Source organism: Salmo salar, chromosome 01 (assembly GCF_965601325.2).
Source record: "Salmo salar chromosome 01, fSalSal1, whole genome shotgun sequence".
NCBI lineage: Eukaryota > Metazoa > Chordata > Actinopteri > Salmoniformes > Salmonidae > Salmo > Salmo salar.
In genome coordinates, this window is record NC_138291.1 from 57,345,457 (window position 1) to 57,362,974 (window position 17,518).

The 17,518-nt window shown below is 43.7% G+C and overlaps 1 protein-coding gene and 1 non-coding gene across 2 annotated transcripts; one reads left to right on the top strand and one right to left on the bottom strand.

Annotated features, from left to right (window-relative positions):
- Positions 1-372: 372 nt before the first annotated feature.
- On the bottom strand, positions 373-425 carry LOC123726803 (U7 small nuclear RNA). The gene has a single exon (XR_006758951.1). It is a non-coding gene; the product is annotated as a U7 small nuclear RNA (small nuclear RNA).
- An 8,867-nt stretch (positions 426-9,292) lies between these two features.
- On the top strand, positions 9,293-13,392 carry LOC106605363 (nuclear factor 7, brain). Its single transcript, XM_014200896.3, has 6 exons — positions 9,293-9,866; positions 10,066-10,164; positions 10,276-10,506; positions 10,622-10,644; positions 10,737-10,855; positions 11,191-13,392. Exons 1-6 carry the CDS (start codon positions 9,435-9,437, stop codon positions 11,754-11,756), a joined length of 1,470 nt encoding a protein of 489 aa, XP_014056371.1. The 5' UTR covers positions 9,293-9,434; the 3' UTR covers positions 11,757-13,392.
- Positions 13,393-17,518: the final 4,126 nt, after the last annotated feature.

Consider the following 17,518-nt stretch of genomic DNA (forward strand, 5'->3'; position numbering starts at 1 on the left):
TTCATACCATAGTATACTACAGTATTTTTTCATGTGGGAGAGAATGTGATTCTGTACTATGCATATCAACTCATGCAGTCCAGAGTAAGTGTAAATCCCCTGAACTTTATTCTACCTCATCTTCCAAATGGACAACTACAGTATTCCTGCTGTTAGACAGCAGCTGTTTACCGGCAGTTCAATACAGAGGTTCAATAAGTACCAGTCTCAACCATTCTGAAACACTTCAAGGCTAAAATCAATCAATATAAAAAATTACAGAACTCAAGTTTCTTATCCATGAATTTATTTACTTTAACTTTAACCTAGGTTATACTCCCACAGAAGTCTTGAAGCACTGTTTTTGCAGACTGTAATATAGTGGTTTTGCTTTAGGGTTTCTCCTTCAGTAAACCTACTAGAGAAATACTAAAAGAGCAAATGTCCCATAACATGTAGGTACATATGTAGGACTGGAGTCTGAACAGATACTGTAGTTCAGCACTCAGCTCTTTTCTATAACATGAATGGAACACAATATGGTATATACTTGGCATGTAGGTTTCTAACTTATGGGTGGCACAAATTGGGATATGGGGGAGGGGAATGGGCAGGATATATGCAAATTAATTAGTGTAGTATTTACTATATAGTTTTTTTTGCAGATAATCATTAAGTATTTATTATAGTATTCTACAGCAATCTATAGTAGGTACTATTTAATTTTTTATTTAAACTTTACTTAACTAAGCAAGTCAGTTAGGAACAAATTCTTATTTACATTAACGGCCTACCCCAGCCAAACCCGGACGACGCTGGGCCAATTGTGCGCCGCCCTATGGGACTCCCAATCAAGGCCGGATGTGATACAGCCTGGAATAAACCAGGGAATGTAGTGACGCCTCTTGCACTGAGATGCAGTGCGTTAGACCGCTGCGCCACTCGGGAGTCCACACGTGATCGAGGGATACTACAGTGTGTAGTATAATATTCTATAGTATACAACAGTTTACTACAGCATTCTATAATAATTGCTATAGTATTCTATAGTATTTTTTCATGTGGGATATTTATTCTCTCTCTCTGTTTCTATCCTTATGTAGTCAGATGGTAAAAGCACCTAGCTGTATTCGTTTACTGTTGATGTTTGCAGATTTGTAATTGGGTGTTGGTGGCTAACTACTGCTAGTTACATCCAGTTACTCTCGGACCACGTTGGAGTTTAACAAGATATCTAAAGTGAGAATTACAATTCAAATTGAATATTTATTTATAGTAATCTTCAGTTTTGAGGGAAACTATTATCATTGCTGTGATAATGACATTCATGGTGTTTATTGTTTTCCTAATGCTAGAGGGGAGAACGTGATGTTGACCTGTCCAACGTGTGCATCTGTAGTAGCACATGGACAGTGTTGTAATCATTTATTTGTTTAAAGACGAGATGTATTCTTTCATTTCATGCAAGAATGTAATTTTAACAAGGTTATTGTGAACTACTACGAAGGCTAATTTAGTTTGAGGTTTGTTTTGTTTTCTTGTTTTACAGAAATGGGCCTCTACCATTTTTCTATGCACTTTGGCTAGATACACTTTGTTTAGTGATTGGATTCACGGATAAAGAAGAAGGTCCAGAGTTTGACTCATTGCACTTTTGTTTCTGGTAATTCAAGCTTATTCAGTAAGCAGGTTAGCTGAGACATTAAAGTAATTCCTTATTATTGTAGTCTATTTAAAAGGATTAAACTAACTTTCCAATGGATTCCGTTTCCATTACCAGGGATAGTTTTCAGAATAAACAACCCCAAAGATATTTCTGTGTCCTGTGCTGGTTTACTTTTGCCAGGCTACACTTATCACCGTCACTCTGAGGGCTCTATTTTTGGCTGGCATTAAGCAGGAGCTCAGCCTAAGGAAACGGCATATGAAAGGCGACAGTCTAGCGAATCCAACAGTTGTGGTTTCATCTTGCTGTGATATTCTCAGCCGGATTTCGAGATCAACATGAAAAAATACAAAATGATTTCATAGAATTGAAACAAGACCATTTTCTCTTGGTCACAGATGGATGAAATCCCTGTGTGCTTAAAGCTGAAGTTGTAACGAGTCTGCAGACATTTTGAATGGTGTCTTTGCGCCGCTCAGTGGATGTTTAGGAGAAAAGTATCTGTCGCAAGTTCTATGAAATGGTACCTATAGTGTACTGTCGCTAAGTATGATCATATGTACTATACAGTCATGAGAAAGGTGAAATCTTAGTTATAATTCGATTTGTAATTTCAAGCCCTATTGCCCACTTTTTTTATATTTTCATAATATTTGTACAATGTACTTGAGCTTGTGTCCTCAAAAGTGAGTACACACACACACACACACCTCAGCAATTGAAACTATTTTTACCAGAAAGGTGAGTTCAGCCCTTTCGAAAATTATACCGCAGTTTATTTATGGCCATTTCATGAAAAATAATCACATTTTGGTTGTGTATATTTAGGCAGCAATCACAATCATTCAAGTGGTTTTTAAAAATGTGTGCTAAAGCGCCAATAGAAAGCATGCCTCTTTACACTAAACGCCAGGAGCGCATTCAGCAGGACACAACATTTTGGAACGTTCAGATAGAACAAACTTGCCTCTCCGACACGTGGAACATGATATCATGTCGGCTCTATTCATGGCATTTCTATCGGCGACGTTCAACAACTGAGCCGCTAGACCACCCCAGGCCATGGAGAGATACTTCTTATCATGTCAAACACCTGTTTCTTACTGCTACAGACACATATTGTTTATCTGAAGCTTTCTAACTGTGTAACGTGGGAACTGATCCTTCTATGAACTGTACTGTATCCAAACCAACAACTGGTAGAGCAACAGCCATGCATCAAAGCTTTATTACACTTTGTTTCCAGTGGCCAGTTCTGCTCCACTTCATGGCTCTCAACCCTGGCAACTGTGGATGATACATAGCCCAGTCTTGGCTAAACTTAAAGCTTTTCAATAAAATATGACCTAATATTTCACTGTGAATTATTCATGGACACTGTTCATAAGATCCGGGGGTTTGCGGTTTCGGGCGTGAGCTGCAATTGAAATTCTCGCCATTGTTTTTCTCCCCTTTCCCCCAGACATTGGAAATGTCCATCTATTAGTGAGTGTCCTGCCCAGCCTCTCACCCATGGCCACAATTCATTTCAACATGTTAATAAACTTCTAGCTGGATTCACAGGCGGAGAAAGAAAACAAGCCTTTCACTTAATGCCAGTTCTCTTACTGGGCTGCTGAAAGTATTCAATATTATATATTGGGCTAACATTCTATTGAAATGCTGGCTGTGCATGTCCACAGCACAGTGGCAAAGGGCCAGGGATTTGGGTCTGGATCCAATTGGATTCAGATGTATTATTATCATACTATTCTTTATTGCTTTGTGTGTGTGTGTGTGTGTGTGTGTGTGTGTGTGTGTGTGTGTGTGTGTGTGTGTGTGTGTGTGTGTGTGTGTGTGTGTGTGTGTGTGTGTTGGAATGGGTTCAGTATGATGGGAAAAGCACAGTGTACACAGCATTTGGTTGGTGGGGTTGCTTAGTGATGAATCGCTAGTGGGGATATCTGACAAGAGGGGTTGTGTATCAGTTGGCCCTCGGAGATAAGTGTGTTCTACTGGTTGGTTGGCTGCAGTCCTTCAAAGAACAGGGTCAGGAACTGAGATTGGTAGCAGTCTAATTGTGCAGTGACACCCCAAACCCAGTGTCTCAGTGGAATATTTTACAGTAATGCATCCCATGAGTAAATAAAGCACCAGATTTACAATGTATTTACAATGTATTCATCCAGTCATTCATGTAGCCTCTCCCATCACCTAACATAAAGTACAAAGCATTCCAGAAGAACATATCGGACTCTGATTCTCATTATTGCTCCAGCAGTGGAAACTTATGAACAATAACCAGTTACATTAAACTCTGAAACCGAGGGGATTCAAAGCATCAACACAAAAGTAATAGATGTAATTTAAATAAATTGCTTTGAAGACAGCTGGTTGTGCCAATACATAACTGCAAATGAACTCAACTAAGCAGTTATGGCTTCAAAATATGAGTGGGGGACATGACATGAGCAGCTCAGTAGATACCCCCTAAACAGCATGTGTTAGCTTGTCAAGGGCAGACATACGTCAATGATTCAGAGGAGAAACAGAGCAAAACTTTGAAAGACCACATACAGTAGTAGTTCTCCTCCTAAAACTCTTCATTAGTTCTCCCTCTTGGTGCTTCAGTACTGAGACTGCCCAGTGTGGCCAGGAGATCTATTCACTGTTCCCCATCTCTCCCACATGAACAATGTTTCTGTCTTCTGCCCACTGTATGGAAGAAAGCTCCACTCCATCATTCTCCACTCCATTTTTCACCATTTTCCCCCAGACCCACACGTCAGCTAAAACAGAGGCACACACTTTCACAACTGCACACACACACACACACACACACACACACACACACACACACACACACACACACACACACACACACACACACACACACACACACACACACACACACACACACACACACGTTGCTGATTGTAGCTTAACTTTCTAGCAGTGCTGCTAAGTGTATTTTAGATTGATTGTTTCTACGTTGACAGGTGTTGATTAAGGAGTTGGAGCTTATGGTGTGACAATATCAGGTGCTGGGACTACTGCATTGGAGGCCATCACACAACAAGTATTAGGCTGTACCAGGTTGGGCTTTACGTCACTCCTCAGCCAGTACTGCTGACATCCCGATATCAGAGAGAGCGAGCGAGAGAGATACACTCCCCTACGGATTGTTAGGTTCTAAACAGAGTAAAAACTCAAACGGATGACTAGGAAAAAGTATGTTTTTTCACCCACTGGGTCAAACAGGTGCAAAGACATGTTTACACAAGCACATATATTTATACCCTCCTACTAGGCGGAGTCAACTCCTTGCCCATCTAGACAGCCAGTACGTGTCTGTTGCTAAGTCAGGAACTTAATTGGTTTCCTCTTACTGGTGTAGTCATGGCTCTGCCTCAGACTAGAACCTTCGTGGGTGTGGAAATATGTTTGGGATAGGACTGTTCCTTCTCACTTCATCTGACTGAATTCCTCGCTCCTCCCTAATCCACGGCTGTCCTACTTTATCAGTCACTGAAACCAGACTGCTGCCCTTTGCCTCCCTCCATAGGATCCATGAGATTGAACAATAACAAGTATGTCCTGCCTCCCCCATTGTTTCACTCAGTTACTTTCCATACACGTAGTTATTATCCGCCCTCCATTGACCCCAACATATACATTCATTATACATGTAAAGTAACCAATAAGTTCTACTATGGCAACATGAATAAGTATATTTCAAGCTAAAATCCAACAGTATGTATGTGAACACATGCTGTTGCATGTATATGTTTTATATGAGGTGACAGTACAGAATGTCACTTTATTTGAGGGTATTTTCATACAGTACATATCTGATTTACCATTTAGAAATGAAAGCACTTTATAGATCTAGTCCCCCCATTTGAAGATGTCATAAGTATATGGACAAATTTCACTTATAGTGTACGAAAAAAGCAGTCAAAGTAGTATTTGGTCCCATATTCCTAGCCTGCAACGACTACATCAAGCGTGTGACTCTACAAACTCGTTGAATGCATTTGCAATTTCTTTTGGTTGTGTGTTGGGTTCCAATAGGAACTGAATGGTGAATGACGACTGGAGTAATGTTCTTTCGATGTGAGTAGATAAGATGTTTCTGAACATCTCTAAATAAATCCAGATAATGCAATGATTAAGAAAAATCACGAATGATTCATGAATAAGGATGAGTGAGAATGTTAGAGGCTACAAAAAGGCCTGCTAACCTCTCACCATGAACAATAATGGGGGAGTGTTGGGGGGGGGGGTCTTTGTCCGTCTGTAACTTTGTTACTCATCATCATTCATGATTCATTCATGATTATCATGGTCACATCCACATTCATGTAAAGGTGTTCAAACATCTTCTATTCTTACGATAAAAGTGACTCCAAAATAACAATACATTATTCCCCATTCACTTAATATTGGACAAAACATAATCTGAAACACAACCAAATCAAGCTGTAAATGCATCCAACAAGTTTGTAGAGTCACACGATTGATGTAGTCATTGTGTGCAAGGAATATGGGACTTTTGACTACTTTAATACACTGAGTGAAATGTGTCCAAAAACCTATGACATCTACAATTTACATTTTAGTCGTTTTTACATTGGGGGGGGGGGGGAGAATAGATATATAAAGCGTTCATTTCTAAACAGTAAATCATATATATATGAAAATACCCTCAAATAAAAGTGCTATACTGTCACCTCATATGAACATTTTTATCTCAAATCCCAACACCTAGTCAGTCATTTCGTGTTTCACAGGTCCTCGCTCAGTCTCTCACTCAACAGGATGTCGGATTTATATAAGACCTCAGTCCTATTGCAGCCACCTCCATCAATTATGATGAACCACAGGCTTCACTATTTCAGTCCCCTTACAGAAGTGCAGCCTTGTTCACTACTGAGGGCTGGTATTAGGGAATAGGACTCCTGTGATGGGGAACGCAGGGAAAGAACAAAGGAAAGAGAGGGAGAGTAGACGAGAGCGGATGGGTAGGGGGGAATAATGAGGCCTTGATCTGTGTCACATTGCAGAATTCACACTTAGTTGAGAGAGTTGCGTGATCTTTTTTAGACTTTAAACGAGGCCAGAACATACCCTGTGGTCTCCAATAGGAGTCCTCTCAGGCCTAGACTCATCAATGTGTCTGTCTGATCGTCCACTGTATCAAGATATTGTCAGCTTAATGCCTACTCCATTCTCCTGTGTCCCAAAACAGGATTCTATAAGTATCTCAGTTGGAACTAGTTACGCCAAATGATCTGAAGACAAATGATGAACCTCACCCTAATAGATCCCTAATACTACCAAAGAGAAATTAAAGTTACCATTCCAGTGGAATCACCAGACAACGTTTGACGAAAGCCTTTGTATCTGGAGCAGTTGGGGACAGAGAAATTACTCAGGGGTGGAATGGAACATTTGGGTACAATTAGGTATCAGTGGCAGAGAAGGGAAAATAATAATTTTGGTTGAGAGATAAAGAAAAAGAGTAGTTGGAAGACAGAGAGGAAGAAAGAGCCTGTGATAGATTGCATCAGAAACTTTTAGGTATCCTATTTAAAAGGAATGTGACTAGACAGTATTTTGTAAAAAAGTTTATTTGATTTGATGCTCGCTTGTCTGCCTAGAGCTGTACCCTAAAAAGTAGCATGGGATTTCATCTGCCAAGTAATCAATATTAACTTAATAGCCTCTTAAATACAGGTAACTGCCAAAATAATGGAAACTTAAATGAGGGATACAAAGAATATTGAAAGCAGGTGCTTCCACACAAGTGTGGTCCCTGAGTTAATTGAGCAATTAACATCCAATCATACTTAGGGTAATGTATAAAAATGTTGAGCAGGCCATTATTTTGGCTACCATGACTATGCCCCCCATAGGATGACAATGCCCCCATCCACAAGGCACGAGTGGTCACTGTGTAGTTTGATGAGTATGAAAATGATGTAAAACATATGCAATGGACGTCACAGTCACCGGATCTCAACCCAATTGAACACTTATGGGAGAGTCTAGAGCGGTGCCTGAGACAGCATTTTTCACCACCGTCAACAAAACACCAAATTATTGAATTTCTCATGGAAGAATGGTGTCGCATCCCTCCAATAGAGTTCCAGAAACTTGTAGAATCAATGCCAAGGTGCGTTGAAGCGGTTCTGGCTTCTGGTGGCCCAATGCCCTATTAAGACACTTTCCTTTATTTTGTAGTCATCATCCCTTGTGATTGACTACAATACAGCAACCATATAGCAGTCTTTTACCAGCCCCGTTTGATAGCTTTCACAACAATGTCAGCTACACAAAGTTCTATTCAGATCTATTTGTACTTTTTGAAGTAATGTTATGGCACCTTGGTATTGTTGATACACTATGGACAATGTCAGAGTCAGTTGGTATCTCTGTGAGCCAACCCGTATGTAAAGAGTATGCAAGCATGACTGAAGTCGCTTTGGATAAAAGCGTCTGCTAAATGGCATACAATATATTACAGTGGAAGAAAATAGAAACGTAACATGTAAAGTGTTGGTCCCATGTTTCATGAGCTGAAATAAAAGGTCGCAGAAATGTTCCATAACGCACAATAGGCATATTTCACTCAAATTTTGTGCAGAAATTTGTTTACATCCCTGTAAGTGAGCATTTCTTCTTTGACAAGATAATCCATCCACCTGACAGGAGTGGCATATCAAGAAGCTGATTAAACAGCATGATCATTACACAGGTGCACCTTGTGCTGGGGACAATAAAAGGTCTCTCGAAAATGTGCAGTTTTGTCACACAACACAATGCCACAGAAGTCTCAAGTTGAGGGAGTGTGCAATTGGCATGCTGACTGCAGGAATGTCCACCAGAGCTGTTGCCGGAGAATTGAACATCCATTTCTCTACGATAAGCTGCCATCCTAGGCCCACCCATGGCTGCACCCCTGTCCAGTCATGTGAAATCCATAGATTAGGGCCTAATTAATTTATTTCAATTGACTGATTTCCTTATATGAACTGTAACTCTGTAAACATTTTGAAATTGTTGCACATTGTGTTTGTATTTTTGCTCAGTATATGCAGTATATGTAATAGTCACCAGCTGAGGGTCTGCTAACATGTGAAGCTACTTTGAGCCTGACGGGGCCTGTTATGTCAGGTTGCAGTTCAGATGGAGCTGGGTTGATGAAATTCTTTAACTGCTTCTACTCTCAAAATTCATGTAATTTATAGCCAATCACAACAGACCAGAGTCACCTCTTGGAGTATGAGTTTTTTTACGTTGATTTGACAATGTGTCAGACTGGTAATTATGGCTCAGACTGTTAGCACATCAGTGTCAAATCAGTGCCAATCAGATATTATTTTGATACGTCTCATAACATAATAAGTCCTAAAACCTTATTTTCATCAAACGTTCCTACAAGACTGCATCTAAACTGCGGTGTACTTTGTATCTTTTATATATGACAGCTTGGCTGTTTGTTGGGTTTTTGTTGTTGAAAGGCTGAGATATTAACAGTACTTGAGATACAACAACATGTGCCAAAGGAATTATTTAATTGCTATCTTACATGACCTCTGTCCTGGAATGAACCGGATAAGCAGGATAAACTTTGATCACAGGTAGGGCCTAAATGGTATTAGATAGCATTATAAACCTAACTTCCCTGTAGTGGGTTGGTGAAGAGGAATAGAAAGGGATAAAGGACACGGCTGTAATGACAGTGGCTATTTCATACTGTATTCTGAAGAGTATGGCCTTTTCCTAACTGTATCTGAGGAAGAGGATGACCCAGCAGGGACCTACAGCAGCTATGGAGGAAAATCTCAGCTGTCCTATCTGCTTTGAGTTCTTCCAGGACCCAGTGAGTCTGAAATGTCAACACAGCTTCTGCCGCAGCTGCCTGGAAACACCAACATGGATTCAACAAAAGCAGCGTGAGTGCCCAGTCTGCAGGGGAAGGAATTCCATAGACAATATCCAGCCCGCCATGTCCAATATGAAACTGAGGAACATAGTGGAGGCCTACCTGCAGAGAGCAGAGAAGAAGGGGAGTGGGGGGAGAGCAGTGGGTCTTGTGGTGTGCGCCAGACATAATAAGAAGCTCAGGTTTTTCTGTGAGGAATGTGAGGAACTTGTCTGTGCTGTGTGTGTGGAGACCGAGCAGCATGCCAAGCATAAACACCAGCCAGTGAAGGAGGAAGCGCAATGGCGTAAGGTACTGTGCTATAGCTGGAATACAGATCTACTTGCAGTCTTTTCCTCTTGCTAACCGAGTTGCATTTGGTATTAGATAAAAGTACCTGTACAGAATAGCTGAGAAAAGTCTAAAGTATTTTTACTTCGAATCCATCCTTTTTCTACTGTTACCCCTCCCTACCTCTCTACCACTATCCCCACTTCCATTATCAACCCAGAGGGAAATCACTTCATTGCTCTACAACCTTCCTGAGAAACTGGAACTGGACATAAAGCAAGCGAGAGCCTCAAGAAAGCGTGCAGCCCAATACATCAAGGTATGTCGCTAGCTAAATGACACAATATTACAAAGATAGGCCTACTACAAAGATATTACATAGACATGTATCTATGTAATATATATCTTACTGTACCGTTCCATCTTCCAGACCCAGGCCCAAACCACAGCAGGACAGATCAAGAGTGAGTTTGCGAACCTCCACCAGTTCCTGAGAGATGAGGAAGCCGCCAGACTGGCAGCTTTGAAACAGGAGGAAGGGATGAAGACAGGGTTACTGACCGAGAGGATCACCCGTCTTGCCAGCAACATGGCCTCACTCTCCGGGAGGATCTCAGACATACAGACCAAGATGAATACAGACAACATCTCGTTTCTACAGGTCACACTTTATTTTGCATGTCACAACTGTTCAATCAAATATATTATTCTGTACTGAGGCTTTCTCAAACAAAGATATTATTCTGTACTGAGGTCCACATGTGTTCTTGTTTCAGATGTACAAGGACTTGAAAGACAGGTATGCAACATTAGAATAATCATCAATAGTCAAGTATCTGATCAGTCACCAACACTATTATCATACAATGTCTGTACTGTCTGTCATTTCAGGGCCAAGTATACATTGCAGGATCCAGAGCCTGTATCGGGGGCACTGATAGACGTGGCCCAACACTTGGGAAACCTGAGGTTCAAGGTGTGGAAGAAGATGCAAGAGATGGTGCAATACAGTGAGTACAAAGTTTTATAAGCAACAGTCCACGTCTTTGAGGTCATTGACTTGCTTCAATGACGCGGCAAAATGATCAGTTACTAAACATTATAGTACAATATCCAGGCTCCAGTGTCAGTCATTCATAGCCATGAATCACGACTGAAGTAACAATAAAATGTCAGCTTTCTGAGCTAGTCTGCTACTGACAAAGAAAAAAAACTGATGAATGTTCTGATTCCTGAATGACAAACTGCTGACTCATGTTCTGTTCATACAGCCAGAAATACAGTAAACTAACATCCATGTATCTGAGCTGGTGTCCAACTAACGTAGCCACTCCCTCTGTCCCAGCCCCTGTGACCCTGGATGTGAATTCAGCCCACCCTGATCTACTGATCTCTGAGGTACTCCTGGAGGTGAGCGACAGACGATCGTCCCAGCCTGTGCCTGATAACGTGGAGCGTTTCGACAGCTCAGTGAGCGTGCTGGGCTCTGAAGGCTTCTACTCAGACATTCACAGCTGGGAGGTGGAGGTGGGGCCTAAGAAGGCCTGGACCCTGGGAGTGGCCAAAGAGGGTGTGGCCAGGAAGGGCAATGTGATGGTCAGCCCAGAGGGTGGGATCTGGGCGATGGGGCTGTGGAACGGGGAGGAGTATAGCGCCAGAACCGCCCCCCTGGGTACCCCTTTGGTCCTCAGTAGGAAACCCCAGAACGTCAGGGTCAAGTTGGACTATGAGAAAGGAGAGCTGTCCTTCTATGACTCCAGTGACATGTCACTCATCTATATGTTCAAACAGAGGTTCACAGAGAGACTGTTCCCCTACTTCTCTCCCTGTCTTAACTCCGATGGCACTAACCCTGGAGTACTGAGAATCTGCCCTGAGAAGGTGTTTGTGACTGTGACACCTGCTCACTAAGGATATTATCTGGTGATACTACTTTACGATCACGCACCAAAGTGTCTGTCTTGGTAAAGTCTGTCACAGTGACTCTAGTGGTGACAGTGATGTCTGTGACACCAATGTGTATTCCCGAAACTTTGTCTGGGGCACTTTCCTGTTAATTAATTTATTGAGAGAATGTTTCATGAATTCCCTACTTCTTGGTGTTATGTTCAATAAAATTACACTCTTAGAAAAGAGTTCCAAAAGGGTTCCATTTTTGGTTCCAGATAGAACTATTTCGGGTTCCATGTAGAACCTTCTGTGGAAAGGGTTCTAGATTAAATCTAAAAGGGTTGTACCTGGAACCAAAAGAGGTTATTCAAAGGGTTTTCCTATGGGGACTGTCACGACTTCCGCCGAAGTCGGTCCCTCTCCTTGTTCGGGCGGCGTTCGATGTCACCAGCCTTAAAGCCATCGCCGATCCTCTTTTCATTTGTTTTGTCTTTGTCTTACACACCTGGTTTCATATCCCCAATTACTTGTTCATTATTTAACCCTCCCCCATGTTTGTTTGTGAGTGATTGTTTGTAATACGGTCCGTTATTGTGGGCTCTAATTATTGCGTTGTCTTTGTAAATATTTGAGTAAATTACGTTTATTACTCATATCTGCTATCCTGCGCCTGACTCCTCTACACCAGCTACACACAGGCAATATTACAGGAACAGCTGAATAACCCTTTTTGGTTCTAGATAACAAATTTTTTCGAAGAATGTACATTTTGTTTATTTATAATCCAACCCTTAATATTTAAGTGGAGCATGTCAACACCCAAACACTGGTACAGTTTGGTTTACCAACATTCCAAACAGCATCATCAATAAGACAGACAAAGTGAAAGTCAGATGCCACATTCAGTCCCTAACCCAGCTACCTTATGGTAGGTACACCAGCTCAGAACAACACAAAAATGGCGCCGACTGAGAAATTCAACATCTTACAAGCTCCAACTCGACTTTGCTATTTACTGTTTGTCTTTGCTGATTTTGTACAGAAAATGAATACTATTATCCCATATGACCGCCAAGCACTTTTGGACATCAGAACGACAGTTACTAACCTCGAATTTGACTTCAAATCCGACTCGGCTGTTCCCTTGTTTACACCAGCTATTCCTTTGTTTGAGCCACCAAAGTGCCGCAGGCGTAGACGTGGAAGAAGGGCTGGTGTCCCGGTGAGACTGAGATAAAGAGAAAATCAACTGGCACCCTCCATTTTAATGTGCAAATGTCCAGTCACTCGAGAATAAGATTGATAAGCTTTGTTTGAGAGTCTCCTCCGAAAGTTTCACGTCCTGACCAATATAAGTTGTTATTTTCTATGGTAGAGTGGTCAGGGCGTGACAGGGGGTGTTTTGTGTTTGTTCTATGTTCTCTATTTCTATGTTGTATTTCTAGTTTGTCTATATCTAGGTTGGGGTTTATTGGGTTGACCTTCAATTGGAGGCAGCTGTTCCTCGTTGCCTCTAATTGGAGGTCATATTTAGTAAGGGTGTTTTTTCCTGTTGTTTGTGGGTAGTTGTTTCCTGTATGTTCACCTGACAGAACTGTTGATGGTCGTTTTTGTTATTTTGTTAGTGTTTCATTAAAAGTTAAATATGAGCACTTCACACGCCGCGCCTTGGTCCCCTTTGTACGACCCGCGTTACAGAACTACCCACCATGACTGGTTTAAGCGGCGTGCCCAGGCAGAGATGGACACCTGGTGATACATGGAATGGATGGAGAGGAGAAACTGGACTTGGGGGCAAGTTATTGAAAGATATCGGAGCCTACCGGGGAAGAACGAGAGGCAGCCCCAAACATTTTTTTGGGGGGGCACACGGGTAGTTTGGCTGGGCCAGGGGTGAGCCCTGAGCCAACTCCCCGTGCTTATTGTGGTGAGCATGTGCCTGCCTCTTGCACTCTCTCTCCGGTACGCCTCCATAATCCAGTACGTCCTGTTCCTGCTCCCCACACTAGCCCTGAGGTGCATGTTACTAGTCTGGCGCATCCAAAGCCAGCCCCATGCATCAGGCCTCTAGTGCGCCTCCATAGTCCAGTAAGTCCTGTACCTGCACCTCGCACTCTCCTTTCAGTGCGCAGCCATAACCCGGTACAGCCAGTGCCTGCTGTGAGCACTCGGCCATTAGTACGTCCTTTTCCTGCTCCCCGCATTAGCCCTGAGGTGCGTGTTACTAGTCTGGCGCCTCCAAAGCCAGCTTCACGCATCAGGCCTCTAGTGCGCCTGCCCAGTCCAGTACTTCCTGTTCCTGCTCCCCGCACTTGCCCTGAGGTGCGTGTTATTAGTCTGGCGCCTCCTAAGCCAGCCCCATGCACCAGGCCTCCAGTGCGCCTGCCCAGTCCAGTACATCCTGTTCCTGCTTCCCGCACTCGCCCCCCAGTGCGCAGCCATAACCCGGTACAGCCAGTGCCTGCTGTGAGCACTTGGCCTTCAGCGGTGGTCTGCAGCCCAGAGTCTTCAGCGGTGGTCTGCAGCCCAGAGTCTTCAGCGGTGGTCTGCAGCCCAGAGTCTTCAGCGGTGGTCTGCAGCCCAGAGTCTTCGGCGGCGGTTGGCGGTCCAAAGCCTCCGAAGATGATCCATGGTCTGGTTCCTCCGGACAAACAGAAGTGGGAGGATCAGTGGGCGGTGGGGGTACTACACCCGGAACCAGAGCCGCCGCCATAGACATTTTTTCACCCTCCCTTTAGGTTTGGGGTTAAAGGTTAGAGAGATACTGCTTACAAGGAATGGGACATGGACATCAAGGCATACAAGAATTCCTGCTATGACCTCCGATTAGCCTTCAAACATGAAAAAGGACAATGTAGGAGACAAGTGGAATCCTATTACTACGGGTCCGACGCTTATCGAATGTGGCAGGGCTTGCAGATGATAACGGATTACAAAGGGAATCCCAGCTGTGAGTTGCCCAGTGACTCAGAAATCCCAAACAAGCTAAATGCCTTTTTTGCTCGCTTCGAGGAAAACAACAGAGTCATTCAGGAAAGCCTCCGCTGTTCCGGATGACTTGCTCTCCGTGTCCGATGTGGGTAAGACTTTTAAACAGGTTAACACTTACAAGGCCGGTTAAGAGTTAAAAAGGTTTTACCGGATATTATTAATCCTTATCAGACAAGCTTTTAAATGGATAATACATTGGAGATAACATACGGCAATAAATTGTAAGAGTAGATAACTATGAAACATCAAAGAATCCAGGTCTTCATAAGAGACTTCGAAAGGGCTTTTGATACAGTTAAAGTAGAATTTATATATACATTTTAATTTGATATTTTAATTTAGGAGAATCTCTTGTACAATGGATTATAGTTATATATAGCGACCACAGATGTAAAATAGTAAATAATGGTTACTTCTCAGAAAGTATTGAATTGTCCAGAGGAGTTAAACAAGGATGTCCACTATATTTATTTGTTATGGCCATCAAAATTATCTCTTAAAATCATATCAAACAATAATCAGGTTAATCTGTATTTTATCATTATTATTACTATAGGGTTTGGAAATCCACTGCTTAAATGTATGCCGATGAATCAAGTTCTCTTAAATCCATAATCTGGATCACTGTCACGTCCTGACCAGTAAAGGGGTTATTTGTTATTGTAGTTTGGACAGGACATTACATTTACATTACATTTAAGTCATTTAGCAGACGCTCTTATCCAGAGCGACTTACAAATTGGTGCATTCACCTTATGATATCCAGTGGAACAACCACTTTACAATAGTGCATCTAAATCTTTTAAGGGGGGGGGGGGGGGTTAGAAGGATTACTTTATCCTATCCTAGGTATTCCTTAAAGAGGTGGGGTTTCAGGAGTCTCCGGAAGGTGGTGATTGACTCCGCTGTCCTGGCGTTGTGAGGGAGCTTGTTCCACCATTGGGGTGCCAGAGCAGCGAACAGTTTTGACTGGGCTGAGCGGGAACTGTGCTTCCTCAGAGGTAGGGGGGCCAGCAGGCCAGAGGTGGATGAACGCAGTGCCCTTGTTTGGGTGTAGGGCCTGATCAGAGCCTGAAGGTATGGAGGTGCCGTTCCCTTCACAGCTCCGTAGGCAATCACCATGGTCTTGTAGCGGATGCGAGCTTCAACTGGAAGCCAGTGGAGAGAGCGGAGGAGCGGGGTGACGTGAGAGAACTTGGGAAGGTTGAACACCAGACGGGCTGCGCCGTTCTGGATGAGTTGTAGGGGTTTAATGGCACAGGCAGGGAGCCCAGCCAACAGCGAGTTGCAGTAATCCAGACGGGAGATGACAAGTGCCTGGATTAGGACCTGCGCCGCTTCCTGTGTGAGGCAGGGTCGTACTCTGCAAATGTTGTAGAGCATGAACCTACAGGATCGGGTCACCGCCTTGATGTTAGTGGAGAACGACAGGGTGTTGTCCAGGATCACGCCAAGGTTCTTAGCACTCTGGGAGGAGGACACAAGGGAGTTGTCAACCGTGATGGCGAGATCATGGAACGGGCAGTCCTTCCCCGGGAGGAAGAGCAGCTCCGTCTTGCCGAGGTTCAGCTTGAGGTGGTGATCCGTCATCCACACTGATATGTCTGACAGACATGCAGAGATGCGATTCGCTGCCTGGTTATCAGAAGGGGGAAAGGAGAAGATTAATTGTGTGTCGTCTGCATAGCAATGATAGGAGAGACCATGTGAGGATATGAGAGAGCCAAGTGACTTGGTGTATAGCGAGAATAGGAGAGGGCCTAGAACAGAGCCCTGGGGGACACCAGTGGTGAGAGCGCATGGTGCGGAGACAGATTCTCGCCACGCCACCTGGTATGAGAGACCTGTCAGGTAGGACGCAATCCAAGCGTGGGCCGCGCCGGAGATGCCCAACTCGGAGAGGGTGGAGAGGAGGATCTGATGGTTCACAGTATCAAAGGCAGCAGATAGGTCTAGAAGGATGAGAGCAGAGGAGTGAGAGTTAGCTTTAGCAGTGCGGAGAGCCTCCGTGACACAGAGAAGAGCAGTCTCAGTTGAATGCCCAGTCTTGAAACCTGACTGATTAGGATCAAGAAGGTCATTCTGAGAGAGATAGCAGGAGAGCTGGCCAAGGACGGCACATTCAAGAGTTTTGGAGAGAAAAGAAAGAAGGGATACTGGTCTGTAGTTGTTGACATCAGAGGGATCGAGTGTAGTTTTTTTTAGAAGGGGTGCAACTCTCGCTCTCTTGAAGACGGAAGGGACGTAGCCAGCGGTCAAGGATGAGTTGATGAGCGAGGTGAGGAAGGGGAGAAGGTCTCCGGAAAAGGTCTGGAGAAGAGAGGAGGGGATAGGGTCAAGTGGGCAGGTTGTTGGGCGGCCGGCCGTCACAAGACGCGAGATTTCATCTGGAGAGAGAGGGGAGAAAGAGGTCAAAGCACAGGGTAGGGCAGTGTGAGCAGGACCAGCGGTGTCGTTTGACTTAGCAAACGAGGATCGGATATATTCAACCTTCTTTTCAAAATGGTTGACGAAGTCATCCGCAGAGAGGGAGGAGGGGGGAGGAGGATTCAGGAGGGAGAAGAAGGTAGCAAAGAGCTTCCTAGGGTTAGAGGCAGATGCTTGGAATTTAGAGTGGTAGAAAGTGGCTTTAGCAGCAGAGACAGAAGAGGAGAATGTAGAGAGGAGGGAGTGAAAGGATGCCAGGTCCGCAGGGAGGCGAGTTTTCCTCCATTTCCGCTCGGCTTCCCGGAGCCCTGTTCTGTGAGCTCGTAGTGAGTCGTCGAGCCACGGAGCAGGAGGGGAGGACTGAG

Excerpts from the sequence above, each read along its gene's own strand:
- LOC106605363 (XM_014200896.3), top strand. The coding sequence starts at position 9,435 with ATGACCCAGCAGGGACCTACAGCAGCTATGGAGGAAAATCTCAGCTGT. Across the intron at positions 10,165-10,275 it reads GTGCAGCCCAATACATCAAG|ACCCAGGCCCAAACCACAGC; the intron begins GTATGTCGCTAG and ends TCCATCTTCCAG. Across the intron at positions 10,645-10,736 it reads TACAAGGACTTGAAAGACAG|GGCCAAGTATACATTGCAGG; the intron begins GTATGCAACATT and ends CTGTCATTTCAG.